This window comes from Anneissia japonica, unplaced genomic scaffold (genome assembly GCF_011630105.1).
Source record: "Anneissia japonica isolate Jap-2015-1 unplaced genomic scaffold, ASM1163010v1 scaffold685_len2926416_cov193, whole genome shotgun sequence".
NCBI lineage: Eukaryota > Metazoa > Echinodermata > Crinoidea > Comatulida > Comatulidae > Anneissia > Anneissia japonica.
The window spans coordinates 387,397-405,973 of NW_022692922.1; the positions used below are offsets into that span (position 1 = coordinate 387,397).

Here is an 18,577-nt window from a genome sequence, read left to right on the forward strand (position 1 = left end):
TTTAAAATTTATTAATAATAAGCCTAATTCTAACACTAATGTATAGTAAACTATTCCAACGCAACACTATTTGATAAATCATTTAACATGTATACGCGAAATACAACAGGGTTCACCTTTGTCATAATTTCCCTAATGCCTAAATTAATTTTTGAAAACTGGTGAAAATAAGGAACATATAAAGGTATTATCGTCTATAGGCAGGTCATCTTGTACTGAACAGTGATAGTGTGACTTCTTCTTATTTCACGAGTTTCAGTGTAACTGGGTCGAAATATATGGAATGATTTAGATATCGATTTGAGAACTGTGACTTCTCCAAACATGTTCAATTACAAATTGTATAAAGCAATTGAAGAAAATATAACCGGTCACGACCATGTGCGTAAAATGCAGAGCCCCATTGGAAATCAGTTTTTAAACTGTTTCGGTTACCCTGGGTAAATAAATGTAATAATAATAATAATAATGAATTATCGTTTTATTACAATAGATGGGAACTGACAAAATATATCAAAAAAAGGTGACACATTAAAAGAATATTGAGATTATTTTGTAAATAAAAATTGGAATCTTTAAAACTTATAAATATTTAGGTGTCACTCTACACTCCATAGAACATTTAAAAAAAACGGGATAAATAAATTATACACAGACTTTTCGTTAAAGTTTGGTATAATATAAAAAGCATGATCACCTACCACTTTTTTTATATAAAAATTACCCTATATAATCTTATTGCAGTGGAATATAGCCTGACTAATGATTGACGATCTTCGCGGATTCGATTTCTTTAATGTAGGCCTATATTTTAGGTACTGACAAATCATCACCAAATGAGGCAATTATTATATGGATCAATGGGGCACTTCCAATAATGGCTTATACAGTTAAAAGTATTCTTAATATATGGATGTCTGATAAAATACGCCTGAGAACTTCCAAATGCGAAATTCAAAATGATAAAATGGTGTTTAGTGCTAAAAGTATTTTATGTTTGGTTTGGTGGACCATGGATTATTAAAAATTTCGATGCAAAAAATCGAGACTCAACCTATACACTGTAAAAACAGCGTGGAGCATTTAAACACAAAGCTCCACGCAATATTGTCGCGTTTTTGGTGGCACGTTTAAAAGCTATAGAAACGTGTTTAGGTCCGGCCTAATGTGTTTTCTGACGTGTTTAGCCTTAAATGTGCTTAGGTATTTGACATCATGATGTCAAATACCTAAGCACATTTAAACACGTCAAGATCCTAAGCACATTAAGATATATCTAAACACGTTTAGCTTTTAAACGTGTCATAAAGACGGGACAACATTACGTGTTTAAATCATCCACGCTGTTTTTACAGTGTTGGCCTAGATGCTAACCAGTTTCATTTAGATCAATCCCTGGTTAGCGATGACCGTGTATCCTCATACTCCAGTTTCCACACGTCTTTGCAAAATTATTGAATTCTGTTGTTTCGTTTTTTTTTTTTTAACAACAATTGTATTACTATCTTTAAGGAAGAAATAAATATTCTAAACTATGTCTCATCATTGACCTTCACATGAACGATTGATACTTGAAACAATGACGATTAGGTCTATTTTAATCCTTCAGCGATATTTCTGTATTGCATTTAAAATGTAGATCGTGATGATACATCATAATAGCTATCAGTTAAACTTGTTTCCATGCACATTATTCCTTAATTATAATAATAATACTCTAATTCAAATGGCTTTAACCAGATTGTACAATATATATCTTAGATTTCATAATATCGTGACGTAAAAGCAAACATACGCACGTAAAGGTTCAACATCGTTAATGAGGAGTGATTCGTTTTGCGTAGGCTTGGGTGCGTTTGAATAACAGCCGGCGAAATAACCGGTGCTTAATTACACGTCAATCCGCTTTCATGGCATACGCGGTAAGCATATCACAGTACGGTAAGTTTCTTTTTGGCGACTTTGCGCAGCGTAGAGTAACGAATGAAATATATAAACTTAAATATGATTTTTGTTTACCGGCATCTTTTCAGTAACTTCTTAATGCGTCTTGTATTTCAGAATTGAACTACTTTGTGCATAAACGATGGGAGGATTAAAGACATTAGGACTTATCATCGTAATCTTCGGAATAGCAGCTGCAAAATCATTGGGTTCAGAGCAACTACAGATTGAGATTTTAGACAAGCATCAAACTTTTCTACTGAATCTTCAAAGTCAATATGACGACCTAATACAACGCCAAGTAGACATGAAGGAATTAGTAAGCGAAATTGTTCTGAAAAACACACAGTTGCAACAAAGAAATGAAGAATTAGAATTACGATTACGAATTGTTGAAGATTTTCTCAGGGAATATACGTTATCAAATAAAGACCAACCTAGTTTGTTAGACAACTTTGGCAACACGGAAGCTGAGTTAGTAGGTAAAAGCGGAGCCTCTGACGATTGTGAGGATCGTTTGGCTGCAGTAAATAATATCCGCTCGAATATCAACCAAGAAAATAATGGTGAACAGAAAAACGTAAACGAGTTGACGAACATTTTGAAAAGTTATGAGCACTATTTCAAAGAAGTTTGCCTTCCAGAGAATTTAGAATTTCCAAGGGACAACAAACACTCAAGTTTGAGTGAATTCCTTGGAAATCGAGAGGCAGAAATATTCGAATACAAACGAACTCGCACTAGAAAAGCGAAACGAAGTTTCCATGATTCCGCTAGCGAATCTTCAAGCGAAAAACATATTCCTCAAAATGACCTAACGTTATATGAATCCGCTTTCTTGAAACTGAACGAAAACGTTGAGATGCTGAGTGGACGTCTAGGACATTTGGAGAAGTCACACCGGAACATCTATAATAACCTCAGAGATCTTAAACTCAGAGATCAAATCAGGAAACAAGAAGAAAGCTCATATGAAAGAGTCCGTCGAAACACATTGACAAGTGAGTAGAGACAAACATATTGATAAAAAAATTAATCATATTTATTATCCTCAATACCATATTAAAAAATATATATCAAAGATTAGGTTAAAGAGTTATAAAAATAACATTTAGGATGAATGTTATAAGATATATATGCCCGAACTAATATTATAACTTAATTTTCCTAATTTTCTGATGGCAACACAGAAGCTCATGCGTCTTGTGTATTGAAAGTCAGATGTGTCTTCGAGTAATACGCTCTTGGTTATATTACAGTGTAGGCCTATAGGCCTCTCTTAATTACGCCTGCGTACGTAAAAATACTGAGGAAACCAATCAGTCGACTGCTCCTTATTTATCTTTCTAAAATAAGACATTTTTTCAAAAGTTTCGTGATACAATACAGAAAATATGAAGCTTTGCCATTCCAAAACCAGCGTACTGTCGCTAATTTTTAAACTGAGTAGGCCTATATAGCCTAAGAATTTGGCAGTATTGTATACTTTAGTCCAGAGAAGATGTAATACTTTTACTCATAACTTTGCAATAGTATAGTCGATTCCAGTAAATGTCCCAATGATTCTGGTTTTTGGATGGCAAGCCTCGTAATAATGAACAAAGGAACGATATGATTTGAAATACGTAAACTCAAAAAATATTGTTTTTGTAACTGCTGATTAGAACGATGTAAGGTGCATTCATTGATGAAGTTCGTCGCAAGGCAAACTATACACATTAATAATAATATTATTATTATTATTATTATTATTATTATTATTATTATTTGAAATTTCGACAAAGTTTCATGTGTTTTTATTTCCTTTTAAACACCTCGTAGGTGCAACGCACTCAGTTTTCTCAGCGACCAGGACAAGTAATCTGTATGGCTCAAACCAAGAGCAGATTATAGTATTCGACAATGTAGTCACTAACTTAGGCGCTGATCTGATTGAGAGTAACAGTACGTTCGTTGCCCCTGTAACTGGATATTATTACTTCTCTTTCACGTAGGTTTTTACAAAATACATTTGTAATATAAGTATTATAATTTAAATTAAAGGGCATATTCCTACATATATATAAACATATATATATAATATATATATATAATATGTATAATATATATATAAGATATATATATATATTTATATATATATAAAATGCAAAAGCAATGAAAAAACGGTGTACAAATAGGAACATATGATGTTATAATCGTACTAAGCATAATATATAAAGGCCTTTTAACGAAAAGTTCGTTTCTCCAGTGTGCAGTATGAACAAATTGTCGCTGGTGGGATTCAAACCTGCAGACTCATCACAGCAAATATTATTATTATTATTATTATTATTATTATTATTAGGCCTATTATTATTATTATTATTATTATTAGGCCTATTATTATTATTATTATTATTAAAAGCATTTTTGTTGATATTAATCATGATTTGCGCATATAGGATTCACTCTTGGAATCACCAAACATATGGCAAATTCACATGGTAGTTGGCAACAGGTATAGAACACTTAATCAGTTTTCTTTAAATAGCCTCTGTTATCATTTCAATGCTGCATATTTACGTCCATTCCAATCACCAATGTGAACAATGATGATATAATTATGCTGACGTGTGCATGATACGAAGATGATACATTTTACATGACCAGTCAACAAGGTTACTTAGAAGCGGGTCGTTTGTCATTTTAGATTTTAATCAAAATCACTTTAAAGTGGCAACAACGTTTTGAATTGTCAATTAAATGTTTAATTATGAACCAAATTATTCAAAACTAAATTAAAGTGGCCTAACTAAATTACGTCTCCGAGTATGCCAATCAGGAAATGTTGACGAGGTCCTCGAACCCTTGAAGGTGAGTGCCGCCCCTTGGCAGTGCAACATTCTCAACGTGCAAACGAAGGAGCAACTTGATGGACTAGCGCCAGGAACATAATCCACGGTTTAGTGCATACAACGTGTTCCACCAGTAACCATATTACCAACTGTGCCTAATTTCTGAACTCAAAAAAATAAAAAAGAACAGTATAATTACCATAAATGATCAAATACCCGCATCTTAAGTACTGCTCTGAATGTACAGTATATTATTATATGGTATGCGAATTAAATAAAATCCCCACAAGTAAAGTTCAAGTTCATTTTATTGGTCATATACAGTAGTGAATAAAATACATGAAATTGGCTTTCTCTGTACAATGTACAGAGTACTATACATTATGAAACTAATCTAAGCACAGATTGCACAGAATAACACACACTGAAATATGAAAAAGTAAATGAGCAAAATACATGACTATCTTCTTTTAACACCTTAATTGCACTTGAAATCTTTGTGTCCATTTTTTGTTTGTTAATGAGGAAACAATTCTACCGGATCTGCTAAAATTGATATTATTGTGGAGTTGGTGGTATTATCAATGATTACATTACACATTTTATCTAACAATTTAAGCCTTACAAACTACTTGAGCACATCTTAGGGACACATTTGTGATACAAATAGACCAAAACTAGAAAGTTAGAAGTAACAAAATATATTGACCACGTTTCCAACCTATGCGCCTTATACAAATTGAAAATTTTATTATAAGCGTATCACATTATACGTATAATTCTGTTCAGAATGTCAAAAATAAATAAATAAAATATATTAAGTTAGACTAAAAGAGAACTGTTGTATGCTATTGACACGATGTGCTATATGTGGTAATGATGTCATCATCACAATATTTAGCCATGTCACATGTTTTTATCAAATAGGCCTACAATTTGCTCTGCATAGGTTTTGGATTCCTGTCAGTTTTATTGAAAACACCGCTACAGTTAGTAGAATATTAAGTTGATTGGATTTCTCGATGAAATGTCACTAGTATATTTGAAATGAAAATGATTTATGGACCTAATTTTAAAAATCAAGAAATACGACGACCGAAATTTCAATGACATAACAATTTATCTTATACAGTGAATAACATACATAGGAAATCGGAAATTCGAATGTAGGCGATGTTATAGTAGATAAAAATTGGACTGAATATCTGCAAGCGTTTTTAGGCAATCTAATTCGAGGCAATGAATTACTGTATGTTATTATATATATATAGGCCTATATATATAGGATATATATATATATATATATGCTCACTATTAAATAAATATATACCTGGCAACTTATTACCTTCTCTCCGGAGTTTTTTGTTTATATATATACTGTCTCTTATACACATCTAGATGTGTATAAGAGACAGCATGTATGTCTACTGCTACTGCTTTCAGATGGTGAATAGATAAGTGCTGTCTCTTATACACATCTACAGGATGATTATCAACAGGTATATCTGCATTTTACAATGTACATGTATACATGTATTTCAACATCATTTCTTCAATAATATTGTTTTAATATCATAGGACCCACAAGGGCCAATCACATCACAGTTGCACAAACAATTGCAAGTTTAAAACGGGAATATGTTTTATGGTCTATTAATATTTCACCATAGCAAAATAAGGGCCCAGGTAGTTTTCAAATATTTGCTTTCTTAAAAAAATATTAAAACATAACCCTGTTTGCAGTAGGCCCATATACCAAAATCATGTTGGTGATACTACGGTACCGTATCGCTCGGGCTGATACGGAGCACTGTAATTTAACTAGTTTCTACAATACAAACCAAACACGTTATATTTCTCTTAAAGCATTCGTTTAATTTGTGTTCACTTATCTATTCAACATCTCTAGGTTAATTGAAAGAACCCGAATGAGTCTTGAGAAGCAATTATACGGTGCAGTGGCTGTGCAGTCCATAAAATGCCTTCTGTGACTGTAGCAGTTAAGATGCATCCTTTTCACATCGCAGTTTCCCAACGGGGGTGCGGCAGTAGGGCGATTTCTCCGACACCGAGAGAGTTGATAATGTCCCTGGTGGAGATATGCACTCTGGCTTGCCACCAGAACCAAAAAGAGGTGCAGAGGGAGGGCAGAACCCTCGGAAGCGTCGGCTAGGAATTTGAAAGGCTTTTTAATTGACTTTTAGAATCTGATAATCTGAGGTAGCTCTCATGAAAACCAGCCCCCTCCCACACTGGCGCCACCACTTATAGTACAATAGCAAGTTTCAAATCCTATTCTTTTAAAATTGTATTATTACTTTAAATTTATTTCATATCATTGATGTTTGTAGGCCTATAGGCCTATGAGTTGTCTCTGGAATAAAGGGTATGATACTCGCCTTAACTCGCTGCACGTTCGAATCCCGCCAGAGACACTTTTGTTCATATGACTGAAATAAATGAAATTGCTGATGAGCTATGCTTGATACGATTATTACAACGTGTTCCTAGTTTGAGCACTGTATTTCAATTTTACAAAGGTAAAAATACTGAAAAACAACAATGCTGTGGGAAACAATGCCTAGATATCAGTAGTGATATAAATTTAATAGCAACAGTTAAAAAGTAAAAGTGACAGCCAGAAATAGAACCAGAACTTTCGGACAATATACTTTCATTATCATTAATAATTTTACTATTTCATTCTAGGTTGCGGTCGTTAGACGATGACTACATTGGAGCGTCGCTGATGATAAATGATAGGCAGTCCCCAGAGGCGTCCGTGTACACGGACCAAAGCAGCAGAAACATTATGCAGAGTCAGAATATTGTTCTGCAATTGGCAGCTGGAGACATGGTGTGGTTGAGGCTCGGTCCGTCAAACAATTACGGCATATACAGTGACACCTACAACTTTTGCACCTTTAATGGCTTTATTTTAAGTGCTAGTACTACATAGGTCTATGTCAATGATCATGTCGTACTGCCGTGTGCATTGAACCATGGAGGATGGAACGTACTTTGTGTGTTTGGCAAGATATACAAGCGTTCCGTTTATTTTTTATGAGCAAACGCGCTTGTCGGCATATTTTAAATGCATTCCAGTGGTCTAAATAATTATTTGAGTATTCATGAACATCATTGGAACATTTTACTATTTATTACTGCTGAGTACATGATTAAATTAATTGCACAAATTAGCAAGAGTTACTAGGGATGGAATCACCTTATTAATTATCGTGAAACTGATATATAAAAATCGTACAGCTTGTTTTAGCGATAGCAATATCATTCTTTAGGCTATAGAAATAATGATACAACCTCCTAACATTGATATACTCATATAAAGCAAAATGATAATGAAAAGTGATAAGAATACAATAAATAATGAATACAATATACGATAATATAATCATTATATTAACGAAGAAAAATCGTAAAATAGTATTATCGTGATGACTTACTTGTAATAGCTAATGGTTTTTTGATGGATGTAGGCCATGTCTACATATTTCCAACTAAAACAGAAAGTTCACGAACAAAGTTCTGATTTTTCTAAAGACAACAATAATTAAAAACTAAAATGAAAAATACGAAGACCACGGTAACTCTTAGACACGATTATGAAAGAGACTATTGTGAAGATGACAAGCAGATGTGGCGCCAGCCCCACCCCAAAACGCCGTCGGAGAGAAAAACCACAATTCGTCGGGGAGAAAAACAAATTATATGTATTTTGTACATATTAGTACACACTAAAATCGATTAAATAAGCCTTTAAACTCCTAAATTGTCAAAATTTTCGGGGGCTTCGCCCCCTCGACCACTTTCGCATCATTTTAAATGACGCTCGGCCACTCCCACTATTCTCTCGTCGGGGAAATATTCCCCCTTGTCGGGGGAATCCCCTACCCGTCGGGGACCTCGGAACCCCTATCGGGGAAATCGTGGCGCCACCGCTGATGACGAGGAAGAAAAGCAACTGGGTGCTTTAATGATAAGCGGCCAACGACGAAAACAACGACCATGGATGCAATTCGGAGGATAAACTCGACTAACCAGTCGAAGATGATGACAAAACATCGTGTGCTGCGGTGTGGCTGTGTCTATCGATACGTTAATGTGACTTTGTATTTTATCAAACAGTTACTGTAGAATTAGATGATAATATAGCATTTATGAAAAACCGTATTCGTCAATTCAGGATTTGAATCCAAGAGCCACCCGCATCCTCTTTTCTGCAGTTGCTTAATTTACCAACTGAGATATGAGTCTTAGTTTAGTCTCATTTGAGAACCGAACCATAAAAATGGATGGTCTTCCTAAGAATACATTATAAGTTTGTAAAAAATGTCATCTTCTTATAACCTTACCTTCTTACCTCCCTACCTCCAGTTTAGTTCAGTTCAGTATCAGGCATCATGAGACATAATTAGGTACGCGTCAATGGTATTATCTAATTGTGAATCTATTATTTAGTGAAGTTTCGTTATAGAATAATTAATTAAGTGGAGAATCGAAAGAATTACGCCAAGAATCTGTGTGCTACAGACCGTGATTAGGCCTAACTGTGACACATCGATACCGAATTTCATGATATTAATTGCTTAATTTTTAGGTCTATAATTTAAAAAAAAATAGAATAAACAAACACTTTTGTTGCCATTAAGCAATAGATTGCTGTGAATTATTACATTTATTATTATAATGCATTGAAATCAATGAAAACTGATGTATATTTATTTTTCTCCTAGTAATAACTTTAATATTTCATCGTTATAAAACTCATTTAATGTTTATGTCGTTCCCCATTATCTTTAATGATTATTATTTGTAAATTTGTGAAGATTAAATTTGAAATATTTAAAAAAATAACGTATTAATTTTTTCGCTGTTGTTCTCGTCTGTTTATTCTGGTGTGGTCATATTATTTCATATATAACAACTGCACATGCTTTTGTAGCTTGTTTTGCTCTAAGTTCAATTAAAACATAATGTCGGCCATTTCTCACGTTGAAACTGTTCCTATGGCAATGTAGGTTAAATAAAATCAAGTACAGTATATAAACTACGTCGCTGGAGCACATGCTTATTATTGATGAATAAGAATCACCTTAGCAACCGTAATGGAACTCGTGTAGTTCTGATTTCAGTGTGACTATCTTAAAGCGTTGAACATCCTTCGCAATATAAACAGAAAATTCAACAATTTAAATGTTTATAGATTATTTTAGTATTTTTTTAGTGCTTTTAGCAAGTGTGTGCACATTTCATTTAATATATTTTAACTTCGTCAAACACTACTACCATTAATATAGGCCTCTATGTATCGTATATAGATGTTTCAATGGATTATGCGCGGCCCATATCAGGTATCCATCCTACCTGCGAATCCTTCTATCACACTACGTAAGCAAGATTATACACACTAGCTACGTAGTGACTCGATAAGAAGAATGGATTATATATGTTATAAGCGCAATATTAATCACTACTGAAACAGATTTGTTATCGGCTTTAATATTCTTTCCATAACATAACGTAAATCATTTACGTTTGTCTTTTATTACTACACTTAAATCCCCTGAGGATATTAAATAATAGCAAAACAAATAAGGCAGAGTATTTATCCGCTTGAACGCCTACAGTATTCGTTCACACATCATTTTCGCCATGATTAGTGATGGCATACTCCAAACCTAACACTGTGGATGGGCAAAGTCATTTTTACCGGTAAAATATACACTTTGATAATTATATATATACAGTTTTGTGCAAAATATAACTAATAAATATGTATAATTATTATTATTATGAAAATAATTTCCTTTCATTTTTATACTTTTACTGCAATCTGTTTTTATAGTAAAGTTTAATAATCACGATCGACAGGAAAAGCCCTTACCATCCTAAACATATTCCTTGTATAGTTATAAAGGATTTAAATTTCCATAATCATTATTATTGTTATTATTACCCTCAAAAAATATTGTTGAAATACATTATCATTATAATTATTATTATTATTATTATTATTATTATTATTATTATTATTATTATTATTATTATTATTGTTATTATTATTATTATTATTATTATTCATCTTTATTATCGTCGTCATCATCATTATCATCATAAACATTAAATGCACACAAGATAGATGTACATTTTCTAGATTTAACGAATTGTGATCGTGCTGAAGACAGGATAAACGATTCCCAGACTAACAAAATGTTCTCAAAATACATTTAGAGCACTTCATTTTATTAATGCACCTCTTTCATCACTGATTTTACTGGCAATAGACGTGCTAACAATCTTTGAATGCTTACCTTTGTCTATCATTTTTTTGCGGAATGTCGAATGTTTTTGTGATTGTTTAGCGACAACGTGGCTAACGCATTTTAATTATAGATTATTAACCACATTGACTAGTATTATGGATTGTAAAACACATTTATTAGCTTTTAGACTAAATTTGCGCAAACAAATCCTCTCTATTCAAAATTACAATCTTTTTAAACTGGTTATTAGATTTCGGCATCCGACACTTTAACATACAAAGATGATACAGACCCTAGCTTTATGGTATGCACCACTGCCGAATTCATTTTAGTGGAAAGGGGCCGCAAGTGACCGTTAAGAACAATAGGCGTGTTCCCTACCCTTATCCATGGAGGGTATTTTATATTGTATTTTCTCCTAAAATTGTGTAATAAGTAAATAAAATAAATAGATTATTGAATATGTTTTGGTTTTTATTGACTTCAAAAGAAAATTAACGTTATAATGACATTTTTAAAAATGAGTAGGTTCCCTGCAAACGAAGCTTATTATTGTGGGTAGGCCTACACTTCTACGGAAAATTTGTTTTCTAAGCAAATATATATAACAATTGAAAATTGAAAGTTATGAATTTTTGAATTATGCATATACCACACAGACATATATGAGATGATTAGGTTACATATTTTATTCATTATTAAGAGGATGAAATAAGGAAGTTGAATAAAAAAAACTGACAACTTGTGAGACGCTGCAGTAGCAGCTGTTTTCGCGCCTAATGTGGCGGTATAATGACTTAATCATGGTCAAATTTATTCTATAGTAGTAGAGGTGCTCAGCTCTTTACTTTGCTGCTATATATGCACACATATAAATTGAAGTATTATTAATCGATGCGTTGTTCATCATGTGTGCAGGGTGCATTTTGTTTTTATCATAGAAGCTCTTTTTATTGATGAATTATTCATTGATGAAATGTTCATTACATCTATAGTGAATTTATCATATTTGAGCGTTTTTCATCGATGCACTTTCTATCACATTAAGGCCGACTAGTATAAAAATTGTTGCTTGAACTGCGTTCCATATAAAAATAGAGGAATTGGTTTAAATTCCTCCATGGTTACACAAAAGTGACAAAGACAACTTCAAACTCACAGAATACAAAACATGTCCATAATTGAGCAACTCGCCAACAATGAATACAGTAAATAAAATTAAAAATGTCACGACCGGACTGCAGAACAATTAATGACAATCCTCTACCACATATTCCATAAAGTAAACCTTTGAGTGACCTGTTAACTTACAGGTCACTCAAAGACACAATAGGCTTATATTACGTAACACCTTTACTGTACAATAGCCAAGACTGTATAGAATTATATGTTACCTTTCGTATGAGAAAAAATAATCACCGACCCTATACAATATAGGTTCTAAGCATTATTACTTTTAATTTTTCTGATGAAGTGTAACATTTTACCTGATCTAATGTGAAAGTATACATACTTGAAACGAGAGTTTTTGATTAGAGTAATTTTTTTTGTGTAGAATTAATTATCTCATCATAGGGTTACATGTTAAAAAATGTTGCTTCCAATATAATTCGTTACATCTTATTTTACTTTCATGCATTGTTATACCCATACTCATTTCTTTCTATTTTAATCACACATGTGAATATGAATGTGACCCGAATGATCACGTCGAGCATTTATATGGCCTCTACATAAAGAACACTGCAGCACCTATACAATTCAAGTGGACAATAGTAAGTTAATTAAAGTATTTAATTGATTTTATTTTATTCAATTCTCAACCAAAAGAGATAGAACCTCCACTAGGATGGAACATACAAAGACACACAATATATTGTACAAACTTGCATTGAACTGTCTTCATAAGACTTAAACGAGGATAAACTTCATAAAAAATATATTTCATCCAAACAATATAAATTATTAAGTGTAACTGCTAATCCTTTAAATAAACTCTCTTACATCAACTCGGCTAAAAGGGCAACATAGATTTAGTGTTTAGTGTGAGTACGACTAGGAACGTTCAATGAAACAAAAGTACACCATTGGAATCAAATAATAATAGAATTTAAGCGTTTCACAAATTCGGCCAAATATAGCGAATATTTATACGGCCAGATTTGAGGAATCTGGCCGTCAAAAAGGTCAAAGGGCAACCATGCTTTCACTTACAAGAGGGTAGCCCAAACCAACAGGGGAAGATCCAGTAGAGGAAAGGGACGTCACAGGGAAGGGCTCCCGTCCCGTTTTGCCACATTTAAAAAAAAATTTCAATGCAATATGTGCTATTCCCCAGCAAACACAAAACGTTCTTATAACGTTCGCAAACGTTGTGCTTACGTATATATCACAAAATAACGTTCACACAACGTTGTAAGAACATTCAAACGTTAGGTTGTGAAATTAGGTTGTACATGGTTCTACAAAATAACGTTTTTATTACCAAAATGTAACGTCATTATAACGTTTTTAGAACATAATATTGTTAGCTGGGTCGCTTATTAAATTATTCTGAAACTACTGTTTGTGTGCTCCAACCCCCGTTTGAAACATTCTGGATCCAGGTTTGATCACACTGCAAAATAATTCCTCACAAAGACTACAGAATTCAGCAAAGACACTCGAAACATTAACTACAAAGACGTCCTTTAGAAAAAATAATGACATGGTAACCATTACATCCACACCGATTGCCTCCTCGACTGCCCCATTCAACAACGTACATCATCGCCACCTTTCCCTACTCATATATATACGGTATATTGTACGATGCGGTTCTAGGACGCAATTTTGTCCAAATCGGCGTTGTGCAGAGAACGTAGGACGGGCACGCAAGAGTGAACCTGTTCTAGAGTCGCGTCGTTGCGCAAGTCAAAAGATTCTTGTGAACAAACAACAGGAATTTCAAACTGTATAATTTATTGTCTTTGATTATAAAGTTAATTTAATTTAATTGAAGCATAATAACTTGTGTACTATAAATATAATACGTAAATTTAAGTGACGACAAAGTATTTTCGGAAGTAACTTAGTAAATGAGTAAAACATTTAAATTTATTGTTCAAAATGTATGTATAGGCCTATTAATGATATCAATAACAATCTTCTGTGAGTCTATTCAATGTATAGGCCTATTCATTCATCAAAAACACCAAAATTGTAAATGACAGCCAAAGGCTGAATTGAAATGATTGTACAAAACATCAGATAATAAAACAGAATGGACTGTCAAAATTTAATCCTATATAGGGGATTAGAGTATTTTTTAACCGTTTGGTGCGTATCTTGGGTAAGGAGAGAAGGTTGGCATTACGCAATCTACTCTCTTCTCCTCTATTTCTAGGCAACCAACTATCATAATAACTAATATTCATTATTTTCACTTATTTGATTCATCTGTAGCCTTAACCTACGAGTTCCTACCGGCTTAATCTCCTTCCCGTTTCACATATAAATTATGACTAACCATCACGTTCCAACTTTGTAGCCAATAAAAGTTCTAATAAACTGATAACCTTAACACTCTATGATACTTAAATAACATCCAGGGTTTTCTACGTAGATTCTTAATTATACCCTAGGCCCAGTAACCCCATCGGGTACAGGAAAGCAATTTTAAGATTTATGTAGTTAACGTACTAGGTTACCATGGCAACATTAAGAAATTTTCATACGTATAATGCCCTTATCATAAACAATCAATAAGAATATTCACCTGCCAAAGATTATAGGAAAGTCACAGTCTGATGGTGTGGTCTATGGCCAGGTAATAGCCATCACCTGATAGGAATCCACAACCTGTAAGACTCTCCATGGTTGGATGGATGATTGAATTCACTTTGTCAATATTTAGCATTTCTAACCTGTTTAGTCTTTTTTCTCTATAGTATTCAATGTGTGCTGATATGTAACGAGACTACATAATATTTTTGTTCCAAAATGTAGAGTTAAACGTAACTAAAAATTAATTTATTAGTAGACTTTCCTCTAATATAATTCTCTTATAAACAATGAACCAACAATGGATAATTTTCATCAATTCATTTTAGCATAAGTAAAACGAGTCATTTGACAATCACCTTCGTATGACATTTGTCTACATGAACAGGCGATTGCCCTTCATCAGCCGATGTTTAATGATTGACTGTTTAAACTAACTATGGTAATTGTCTTCTCAAAATATTAATAACCTACGATAGTCGTCTATTCCGAATTTGACGATTCATTACCTCTACTACAAGATTGCATTCATTGTTGAACTATATAGCCTACTATATGTTATGGAACAGAACAATAACATTAATTGCTATTTCTTATATTCAAACGTATTTGTGAGTTTATTACGTCATTAAGATTATAGATTTAATAGACGGCAAATGCTTACAGATATAAGATGGTCCAGATACCTCTTCTTATTTCAAGCAATTTTCGTGGTACCAGTGTACACAAATACAACATTGGATTGGGTTTTTATTAGCTTTTATTAGATCCTATTGAGGATAATCGTAATTGCAAACACAACCATGTTATTTTTAGGGGTCATAGCGACATACTGACTAAAAAACTGGAAGTACGTGATTGGTTTATTTGTGACCGATAGAGGTCTCACTTAGATTCATATTAACTGGAGGATCCCTGAAATTACAGAATCCCTAAGCCCCTAAAACTGACCAGTGATACATCTGGATGGTTCCAGTAGCTTATCTAGGGGTGCAGTGAGGGAGAAGCTTAACGCCCTCCAACCCCCACCCACCGCCCCCCACCAACACCCAAAAAACAACAGCTCGCTCCTAAATTCAAAATGTCTGAAGCAAAATAATCAGGCTCAAGTAATCTCACCTTATTTTTGCAACCTACTGCTCCCTGACTTAATTATTGAGCTTTACACCTCCCCCTCCCCATCTCCATTTCAAGACTCCTTGATACAGTACTCCACTGAATGGTTCACATCGAAGTCCAGTTTTGGAAGTCTAAAAACTGAATCTTATTTCGATGTGAACTAGGCCTATATCCTGATAAAATTGAATGAAACTCGATTTATGTTCGATGTGAACCATCAGACTAGTGGACGTTGATCACATTGATTTTAATTTATGGTGCAGTGTGTCTTTAAAATTAAATTTCATGTTAAACCAGACTGCATGGGATTATTCAAATATATAGTTTTGTTCGTCATCAAATCTATTTTTTTTTAAATTCTAATTTTAAACGGTGGCAATGACTTAAAGTTTATACAAACTTATTTTGGTCTCCATCCACACACTTATTTATTCGTTTTCTAAATTTGCAATATTAGTTAAGTTTGCATTCACTGTATTTTTTATGTTGTGTGTGGAAAAACCAATAAAACAAACAAAACAAAACAAATACCTTACGGCAGCCGATTTGAGAATTTTAAATGATAAATTCAATTCATTAATTGGACGTCTAAATGATTATTAAATTCGTACAGGCCTACCACTCGGTGCTTGGATGTATTTACCGTTAAAATTCCTTGAAAATGACAGTAGAGAATCCACTTGAATATACCCCCCCTGTATTTGTTTTCACAAAACTGTTTATTACCCCACAGATTGCAAATATGGTGGCCTTTAACTCGAAAAGTTTCGTTGTTTATACAATATGCTGGCCTCAAGCACGACGATGTATCTTCAAAACTGACCTATCCCCTTTACAAGTATAATATACTTGTTAAGGGGATAGTCAACAGGGAAAGTAACATTTTGTCAGATTTTCAATCGAATACAACATGGTCATACTCTACAGTATGTGTCTCCTTAAATAGATGATGGCCTTGTCGGGGAAATTTTATCATTTTTGGAAAAAGGGGAAATAAGCAAAATAAAATAGACAGTGCATCATTGGTAGCCGTTGACTGTGTATTCCAGTACCGTATAAATCATAATGTGACGAAGAATGGTCTTAGCAATTAACGTGTTCCAGGGAGTATGGCTAATGACATCATGCTGTCCAGGAAACATAGTAATCCATTGTCTGAAAAACTGTTAAAATTCCTGATGATGATTTTTATTTATTTCTCCGACTTCACACAGGCAAATATAATATAAAATAACAATGACATGAAAAGTTACCGGTGATGGAAAAAGGCCAACAGGTGAACAGATTGCACCTCTGAGAGCAGCCGATCCCGAATTGCACGGATACCAAAATATAAATTATACAATGTTAAAATGTAACACTAACATTTGTAAAAAGGAGCTTCAGGCATAAAAGAAATAATAAAACAATCTCAAAAAGAAACTTTCAGGAATAGCGAATAGTGCAACAGTTATCGTGTAGACTTTGCGAGTTTCCAATCGTATTATATGAAGCGATAAATGATGACTAAGATTTCGCAAAATGCAACGAGAAAATTTTCTTCGATTGGTGACAGTTGAAAATATAGTATTTTATATTCCTTCTATTTTTAAAGCATTACTGTTAAAGATGACAGCAAAAAATAGACTAAGATTATTATGTTATCATATTGTTTTCATATTATTATTTATCAACAGCTTTTTGTACCGATTCCAGAGGGCAGTATTGTAATTAATGATTGCTTCGATCCGGATTTCCTTTCTTAAAAAGTGTTTCTTAATAAATTACCGTACTAGTATCGTTCAGTGGGCATTATTTTTTTCGTTTTGACTACGCGGCCAGTCTACTACTAACTATTACGTCGACAGGAAACCATGCTTAATGGACCGTGACGGCAACGCCAAGACACTGTTCGTACTACAACTACAGCCTGGTTTCCTGTCGACGTAAGAAGGCAGATTTACTTACGATTACGTCGTTTTATCGTAAGAAAATGCGATTTGACAGGAAACCGATTACGACTGGTGTGTTGCGAAATCGACGTAACGTAAACTAAAATCGTCGCAAAACAGTTTTGGACAGGAAACCGACGTATTGAATTTTCATGTGATACGTCGATTTTTCACTATTTGACAGGAAACCGCGATTTAGTGACTTTTTGTTGAATGAACTCGCATACGTTGCGTTGCAAACGATTCTTATGAAAAGTTGACTCCAAGTCAACTTTTCATAAGAAACGTAAGCGGAAACGTATGCTGTCTGTATATCTTGCCTATACAACAACATTGTCGACAAACTAGAACTCTCATTGACTTACGTATTTATAATAAAATGGTTAAAAAGAAGAATATCCTCCAATTTTTTCAAGCACAATGAGAGGCATGTAAGGTCTTATAGATTTTGTTAGCCCTATACACAGTGGCGGCTCTAGAATATAATTTATGGGGGGGGGGCTAAGTATTAATGGGTGTAACTATAGTGCGCAGCGTTATCCGAGGGCCGAAGGCCGGATCCGCGGTATGTGAGGGTTTGGGTATGGGAGAGGAGTCCTCTACTCCCAAAATGAGTGTTTTATTTTAAAAAATTGGGACTTCTAGATTGCTTGATTACTTGATTGGCTGGGATGGGAAAACTAGGCCTATTTTTTATTTATTT

General features: G+C 33.7%; 1 protein-coding gene across 1 annotated transcript in view; it reads left to right on the plus strand.

Annotated features, from left to right (window-relative positions):
• The window catches only part of LOC117100491, a 26,256-nt gene extending 16,607 nt beyond the window's left edge, over positions 1–9,649 (plus strand). The window contains exons 3-5 of the mRNA XM_033240201.1: positions 2,062–2,945; positions 3,766–3,934; positions 7,488–9,649. Of these exons, the coding sequence (XP_033096092.1) occupies positions 2,087–2,945; positions 3,766–3,934; positions 7,488–7,737 (1,278 nt within the window). The 5' untranslated portion in view covers positions 2,062–2,086 and the 3' untranslated portion in view covers positions 7,738–9,649. The remainder of the gene's footprint in view (positions 1–2,061; positions 2,946–3,765; positions 3,935–7,487) is intronic.
• The last annotated feature ends 8,928 nt before the right edge of the window (positions 9,650–18,577 follow it).